At 36.7% G+C, this 9,285-nt stretch overlaps 1 protein-coding gene across 1 annotated transcript; it reads right to left on the minus strand.

Moving 5' to 3' along the window:
- Positions 1 to 7,937: 7,937 nt before the first annotated feature.
- LOC134585872 (olfactory receptor-like protein COR1) lies at positions 7,938 to 8,810 on the minus strand. Its single transcript, XM_063441358.1, has one exon. The coding sequence runs from the start codon at positions 8,808 to 8,810 to the stop codon at positions 7,938 to 7,940; it is 873 nt and encodes a 290-aa protein (XP_063297428.1).
- Positions 8,811 to 9,285: the final 475 nt, after the last annotated feature.

Below are 9,285 nucleotides of genomic sequence, written 5' to 3' on the forward strand. Positions count from 1 at the left end.
CAATCACCTATAATCGCAAAATAGGGGGAGGAATCCCCACATGGACAGGGCCATTCTCGGAAGAACAGGGACATGTCCCTATACATACGGTGCTTCAAAATGGGAGGATCCGTTCCCTAAATTCGCTATTGAACAGCAAACCTTGCACCCTACAACTAACACTCAGATATCTTCAAGTGAAACACTTCCACAACACGCTCCGCAATAAAGACCGTTTAAACCGAGATCTCACGTGGTTCGAGGAATGCTGCGCAAAGGCCGTCGAACTCGACAAAACGATCTCCACATTATACCAACACCTCCTAATCGGACACCTCACTGAACATAACACGTTCCGCAGAAAATGGGAGACGCTCCTTGCAAAACCACTCACACAACAACAGTGGGACAAAGCGTTCCTCTGGCACCATAAAAGCACTATTAGTTCACAATTTCAGGAAACGAATTACAAGCTGTTGGCAACATGGTATAGAACCCCTTCACTCCTCCATAGGATATACCCAGCCACATCACCAACGTGCTGTAGATGCCTGACCGAACGGGGCACCACGATCCACATATGGTGGGAATGTAGCATGATTGCTCCTTACTGGGAGATGATCAGAGCAGACATACGAGAGATCCTAGGGGATGTGACTGAATGGACACCAGAACTAGCCCTACTCCATATTTTGCCGATGCCAATATCCCGATATAAAAATCGATCCTACGACATCTATTGAACGCTGCCAAAACGCTCATACCCATATACTGGAAAAAAACGGAAACTCCGCAAAGGGAAGAATGGATACGCAAAGTAGAAGACATTCAGGGAGCAGAAGCGATGCACACATCTCTACTAGGCAGAGCCACCAAACATGCAGAGACGTAGCTGCCATGGTTCATGTTCACCTCTAGGGGCCTCTAGGTGGACGGCAACAGAGATAATCATGGGGGGAGGGGTTTCGACGGGTGGGCTGGCACGCGGGTCCGGGCAACGGCCACTCGACGTAGCGGGGGCGCAAGGTGAAGCGGCTCTGATTATACTCCCCCCCTCCTCCCTTTCTTCCCTTTATTCTCTCTTCTCCTTCTTCTCCTCCCTCTCACCCCGACTCCCATACCCCACCCTCCCTCTCCCTCTCCTTATTAACATAACAGACGAACCGGAAGATCCCGGCCCTATACGGGACAGACATACACCCTAACTCTCCAAAACCTTACAAAACAACATATGTCGCATCCATACGACATACTTATGATCGGACATACTAACACACATTGAGACAGCATACACCATCGGCCAACAAAGGCTGAAAAGTTAAATACAGAACACACACAAGGATCCCACCCGATAAAAGCAGCAACTCAATAAAGGAAAATAAAATATGTTAGTAGCTACATGGACAAAATAGGATCAGTCTCCAAAGAGGGGCCATAAATAACGTCCAACACGGACATGTGGGGGGATTGAAGAAAACCGAAAACATATAGCCTCCACCTAAAGCCCAACAACCGCAATAATGAATAATAAAAGGTTAAATACAAATCAACTATACTAACATGCAAAATGTTACGATTCTTGTTGTATGTAAATTTTGAAACAATTATAAATCAAACGTACCTAAACACAGGACCTGCGTGTCCACAAAGTTGTAATAATGTTGATTACTTGACACTTACTCGACACTTACTCAAACCACAAAATAAAAGATTTTCAAAAAAGATCATACTACAGAATAACTTTTTCTGGTACGAGAATGAGTTCTACATTCAGAGAAGAGGTACTGCCATGGGGACCAAGTTCGCCCACAGTTATGCTAATTTGTTTATAGAATATTGGGAAGAGTCTTTTATATATGCTCAGCATGACTGGGAGGCGAACTTGGTCCTATATAGGCGGTACATAGATGACATATTCTTTATATGGAAGGGAAATAGAGCCTCATTGGATGATTTTTTTTATTTTCCTGAACAGTAATACATGGGGTATTAAACTTACCTCAGAGATTGGCTGTCAGGAAGTGCATTTTTTGGACTTGAGAATATTCGTAGAGAATGGGATAGATAAGACCAAAACTTTTTTCAAAACTGTCGATGTCAATAGTTTTTTTTTGACAGTGACAGCTGCCATTTTAAAGCATGGCTTTTCATCATCCCAAAAGGACAATTCATGCGGTTGAAGCGGAATTGTACTGATGACAACATCTTTGTAGAGCAATCTGATATTCTCAAGAAACTATTTTATCAAAAAGGATATGAAAGGGAATACATAGAAACTCAATTTAAACAAATTTGTATAAAACCAAGAGAGGATCTTCTAAGATACAAAAGAAAGGATAATATTGTACACGAAAACTAAGTTTCTTTTATATGTGATTTCAATTCTCAAAGCCATCTGTTTCATAAAATTCTTATAAAACACTGTAATATTTTGAGACAAAATGAAGACCTCCTCACTTTTGTGGGAGAGAAACCACGAATAGTGTACATAGGAGCCAGTAATCTTAAAAACGTTTTAACTAGCAGTTGTATTTCAAAAAATTTCCAAAAAAATAAAGACGTACAGGGTAATGATTTAAAGGGGTTTTATAATTGTGGAAACTGCAAAGCATGCAGTACTAGTAAAATTATAAATAAGAAAACTGAACAATTCTATTTCAATAAAACTAAAAAAGAATATGCAGTGAATGAATTTATCACATGTAATTCGAATAATGTGATTTATTTATTGACATGCATTTGCGGACTGCAATATGTAGGACGCACGACCAGACCCTTGAAAGTTAGAATTTGCGAACGCCTTAGGAATGCACAAAAGGGAGTTCTTAATCACTCTGTATCAGCACATATTAATCAAATCCATAATGGTGATACAAAAAATCTGCACTTTATGTGGATACAGAGGGTATTAAAGCCATGGAGAGGGGGTGACCATATAAAAATCTTAAATAAAACAGAGATGAAATGGATCTTTGAATTGGAAATCCTCTCTCCTAATGGCTTAAATATAGATTTTGAAATGTATAATTATATTTGATAGTTTTTATGTACTTTTTATATGACATTGGAAGATTAATATGTTTATATTTTTATATATTTTTTTCTTTTATCTTTGGGTATTTTTACTGATTATATTTTTATATGCTTTCCCCCCCTTCTCTTTTCCTTAGCTATTTTGATTATTTATATGTAAGGACCATTTTATGAATAATATAAAGATCTGAAACACTGCTGTAAGCTATTCATAGTGAACACAAAATGTATTGAGGAAAAACGTATTTGAAAGTGATGGAACGCAACAATTCTGTAAGTGGAACGCATGCGAACCCGGAAGTACCAGCGGTGGAACGCATAAATGCGGAAGTGGGGGAATTGGATTGCAACATCGTCAGAGCCCGGAGTGACAGATGAAATGGACTGATGCGATTGGTTTATGGGCGAAGGGGGCGGCTTCCATGTACCCGTTTTCCATGCCAATATTTCCTTTTTAAATGTTCATGGAGCTTGTGTACAATATTGCACCTGAGGAAGACATATTTTAGCGTCGAAACGCGTTGTGCTTGTTGTTGGCATCACAGAATTTTGAATGTAAGATTTTATATGTTTTTTAATAAATTACACTTTTGTTACATTTCTAATTGGTGTTTGCCTATCCTATCCATCTCATATTTTGAGGATCGAGCTCCAGCCTTTTAGAATTCATTGAAAATTTTGTTCCCAAAGTGATACTACCTGAGACAGTTTATCCATTAACAGGCTCCAACACATGTGAGTGGGACCATATAGACTGCTATATTAAACCTACTCACTATTGCAGTATTATGCTATGATTTTTTCTGTCTCTTATGTATAGGATTAATACCTATTGACACTTATTGTTTTGAGGTATTTATCCTTATTTTTATCTATATATTCACTTAAGGTGGATATACCACTGACATATATCTTCGTGTACCTATCACAAGCGCTGCACACTTTCTTGTATTGTTGTGTTATGGTTTCTGTGGGACTTTTGTGATTAAATCCCACTAGTGTGTTCTAGCAGCTGTTCTTTAGCACCACAAACTATACCTTCTGTTAGGGAATGGATTCATCAGTGTTTGTATGAAAACCCCCGAAAGATGACCGGTCATTGCCTTGTTTTCTCTGGAACTGTTTTGGAGCATCACCTTATGGCTGACCGGTCAAAACTTCATTTGAATGGCGTCCCCGAACCACCAAAGGGATCTGAGTGATATTTTGGCAAAGCGTGCGCTCAGATCCAAGCTATTTAGTGATATTACTTACGTGGGGTTCTGAAGTTATTCATTTGGACTCGCGAGAAAGTGCGGTGATGAGTGTTTTGAAATAGTTTTCTTTTGAAGAGGAAAAAGCCAGACTGTAAATGTACAGTGGATGAAGTCAGATGCAGAGTAAGACTTTCTCCATCAGCATTCAGCAGCTCTGGAACATTTTTGGAGGTATCAGGTCAGCATGGTATACCAGGGTTGTAATCGGGGGCACTTAGTGTGTTTAAGTGTAGGAGGTGCTACGATGTCTAGTTGAGAGGAGAGAGTGGTGTTGTAGAGGGAGGTTGCAGTCTTAAGGCAGGTGAGATTTGAGATGGGTAAAAGGAGACTATGGTGGAGAAATGTACCATTGTATTTATATCTGTGCATTATTGATCATACTCATGTGGAATGTTAATACATATCTGTTATGCTTAGCACTACCAGAAATAAATAATAAAAAAAAACAAAGTAAAAAAAAAAAAACTTGATCATAATATCACATATAAGAATTTTTTTTTTCTAGCAACCATTCTCCACTTGGCTGCTTAACCTTATAGGCCGCAACAGCACCCAATCTTGGTTTGCTATTTTGGACTCTATTTAAACTTTAAAGGGAATTGTGTGGGCCATTCTTATTTATTTGAGAAGTTGGACTAAAAATATATTTAGTGATATTTTCTTATCCATCTTATTTCTACATTATTTTTTAAGTATTTTATACAGTCTCTTGTTTTGTATTTTTTTTTACTACATTATCTGTTCTTATATTTTTATTAGAGTGCTTCCCCACTCCACCCCCCTAACTCCTCGCACATTATACTATTTCCCTAAATCCTAAATAGTAGATCCTGGTCACCCCACTATTAACTTAGTGTATCTTTTATACATTTTAACATGCCAATTAGTACATGGAACTTTACTAACACCCCTACCCAGTTGCACTATAATCAGGACAGGGTGACTTCATAATTTATCTCTTTCACTAGTCTATGTATGTTAATGTTAGATTTGCCATACATTGCTTGATTTTTATTCTTTTGTTTTGTTGCATTTTATTTTATCTGATGTATTATTGCTATATGTGATGAAGGCTATGAGGCTTTGTTTGGTTAGGTTTTTACTTTTCAACTCTTTGATTTATCCTAAAAAGAATTGAAAATGTCATCATAGCTTCTTTTGTATCTTGCAATTTGATGTACTTTGACGTTGTGTCTCGTAATTTTGAATTATCGATCTTTCCAAAAAAAAAAATGGTTTGAAACTTAAAAAACGTGTTTCTTTATTATGTCTATAGAGAGCAAATTGCCACTCATAGTGGGCTGATCGGAACACTTTTATTATATGTTAAGCAATGTCTTAATATCTTAAATTATTTTCATTTTCATTGCTTTGGGGGAGGAGGAGCACATTTTGCTATTAATATAGTGCTGTGGAATTGAAAGGGTTAACTGGTTAATTGTTCTGGTGTAGCTCACCAACAGAAACCTTATGCCTAATCTAACTGAAACCATGATGGAATTTAATAAATAGGAAATAGTGTTGTTGTTTCTCCAGTTTCAGTGAAATGCCCATCTCCAGAAAGAAACGTTAACTAACTGCCACCAAAAAAAAAAGCTAATAGGCTCTAGTAAATGGAGGCATTAGTGCTTAGATTGGCGTTCAGGGTTTCCTTAAAACATATTTGTATATTTAAACTGTACAAAACAACTAAGTTAGAGGGTTTAAAGTAATGGTTCAGCACTCCTCCAAGTAGCAGTCCACATTCGGACAGCACATTTATGCTATTTAGCAAAGTGTAGATTTTGCAATTTAGACCCTGAACAAGCCTGAATGAAATATGGATTTAAGTCGGATGTAATTCGGATTTTTAAAAACTCTGAACAATTTGTCATTGGCAGAGGTAGCAGATCACTCTCAAAGACAACTTCCTATACTATATATATTTTGTATTTTTTTTTTAGGGGGTTTTGGGGTACTCATGCTCTACAAGAAACTGGCATCATCATCAGAGGTTTGCCATTTGGTGATTAACATGTTTGGCATACATTTTTTATTTATATGCTAAAATCTTCAATATTAATCAATTTTTGCATGACCGCTGCTTAAAGGACATTAACATTTTCTCTATGTGGATTTATATTGCAGGACAAGTTCAGCTGATTGTAAAAAAAATCAGGAACGATAGACCGAGGACCCTTAGATTTTTATTTTTTTAACTCAACAAAAATATTCAGGCGAATAGATACAAGAAATCTTCACATGTCTAAAAAAAAAGTTCAGTTGATTTGCTGTGTTTTCTACTTAATAGACTTAGAGATTATCATTCTGAATGGCAAGTCCTTCGAGTTTGGGACGATTCTGTGATCAACTGAATTCCCTTGCTATGACCCAATAAAATGCAAAGTCTGTGCAGGTAACATATAAAGTGCAGCAACTGAGAAGCACGGCATAAATAATATTATTTGAAAACCAAACAGCAATCAAACAACGGTGTGCAAATACACTGTGTAATCTGCTAATTATTACTTTAAAGGTTTTTCTCATTCACAACATGTATCACGAATGAACAGTTATGTCTGTAAAATCAGCTTCCAGATACATAGTCTGCACGCCACAATGGATCAAATGCAAGGAACACATAAACCTCTGCTCACCATTTAAATTATTATTTTAGAATGAATATAGTGCCATCAAATTCCGTAGCACTGTACAATAGGTGGACTAAAAGACATGTAATTGTAACCAGACAAGTGGACGTACAGGAACAGAGGGGTTGAGGGCCCTGCTTAATGAGCTTGCATGCTAGAGGGAAAGGGGTATAGTGACCCAAAGGGTAGAAGTAGGGGTATGGAGTAGGTTGTTAGAAAATAATTCACTGATGGCTTAGTAGGTCATTTTTGACAGTTGCAGGGAAGGAGTCATTGGGGACAGGGGATGGAAATCTGCTAACAATTTAAATGATATGCTTTCCAGAAGAAGTGAGTTTTCAATGATTTTTTGAAGCAGTGGAGACTCGGTGAAAGTCTAACGGAGAAGGGAAGAGAGTTCCACAGGAAAGGTCCAGCTGGAGAAGTCTTGAAGGCGAGCACTCATAATTCATCTACTAATAAAGAATGTATTATTCATGCAGAGGACTTTTAGTGCCGCAATACATTAATTAACAAAATGATTTTCACTTGTTCAATCTTTTAATAAAATGCAATATAACATTTTGGGGTCAGTCCACAAAGCTCTGATTTTACAGCTGATTTTGAAACCAAAGTCATTGGATAAAACTCAAGGCCTTGATTTAATATTTTTGAATACACTTAACATGGATTTATTTTCCATATAATAAAAAAAAATCAGAATAAAAAAAAAAAGATATCAATTTTTGTTTTAAAAATATTACATATTTTAACAACGTATCCAAAAATATTAAATTGATACTTACAATATCACTACTATGAATGGAGAATGGGTGATGGTCTCGTGGTCACTCACTCCTTTCCCAGTCTTCTAGGACCAATCATTCCATCACTTTCAAATGCATGTTGTTCAATGACCACTGAGAGCTTATAGAAAGTGTCCTTGGCCTATTGCCATACATTGGAAAACTGTTCCATGTATGAGTGGAGTAGGCTATATAACATTTAAATGCACATTAGTTTTAACAATCTTAACACAATCTTATCTTATAGGCTTAAATTAAATATATTTTATTTTTTTAAATATTTTAATTCTCAGAGCTTCCATTCGCAGTCCAAATATGAACGGATTTGCAGTCAAAAAGATAGAAACACCGGTCATCAGAATAGCAAGGTATACAGTGTTAGAAAGAGAAACATTGTTGACTCTATAACGTAAAGCAATAAATACTATTGACACCGTAAATATAGAGAAGGCTATCAGGTGAGTCACCAGTGTATGGATCGCTTTTAAACTAGCATCACCAGAGATACGCAGACATATCACAAATGTCCGTATGTAACAATAGAATATTATAGATATAGAGAAACTAATCTGAATAAAGGTCATAGAACCTCCAAAGATATTAAATAACGGAGAACCGCCACATGACATTTTCATGAGGGACATCGTATCACAAAAGACGCTGTTAATGGTAATATCACACATGGGGAGACTTGCAACACCTGCTACAAAAGGAGCCTGTGTTATCAAAATAACAATCCATATTGTAGCTATAAATTTGTATGTTTTTCCATTGGTCATTAGAGTTGGATATCTCAAAGGAAAGCCTACAGCCAAATACCTGTCATAAGCCATTATGGTGAACAGCAAATTGTCTATACACGCACTGCTCTGGATACAGAATGCTTGCAAGAGACATCCTTCTTTAGAGATAGTTACAGAACCGGAAATTAAGTAAATGAGTAGTTTAGGTATGAAAGCTGTGATCCCAAAAACCCCATTGATCATCAGATTAAAGATAAAAATGTACATAGGTTCATGGAGGCTTGGCTCAGTCCAGATAATAAATGCAATCAGAATGTACAGGGATATAGAACTAAGATAGGCAAAAAAATATATGGCAACATATAGATATTTAAATCTCTCCATCTCCACATATCCAAGAAGAATAAAATGAGTGTAGTTAAATAACCCATTTTCCATTTGTTTGTCTTTGTCTGGTCCACTATAAAACCTATTGTGAAAATAAAATGAGCAAGAATAGTAGAAACGTAAGGTAATTAAAGTGGAAAATGAAATCTTTCTGAGACATACACAGGGTCTCCTCCTGGTATGTTGATTAAACTCAATGTCTTTATCTTGGTCTTTTAAATACAAATGTTTTGCTGACAAATAGAATTCCATAAGCACTGTCCTTCACATTAACAAGACAGAGAATCCTCAAAGGATTCAAACTGCAATGACTTCAACTAATGATGCAATTAAAAAATGTCCCAGTTGAGCGTGTCGAAAATATCCCAGTTGAAATAGGAAATCTGTTTTTTGACTTTGCAGCTATTTTATGTCACATTTCAGCAATGCTTTATGTTTTTACATCAGCCTTGGTATAAATGATCCTTCTTGA

The sequence above is a fragment of the Pelobates fuscus genome, chromosome 1 (genome assembly GCF_036172605.1).
Source record: "Pelobates fuscus isolate aPelFus1 chromosome 1, aPelFus1.pri, whole genome shotgun sequence".
NCBI classification, from domain to species: domain Eukaryota; kingdom Metazoa; phylum Chordata; class Amphibia; order Anura; family Pelobatidae; genus Pelobates; species Pelobates fuscus.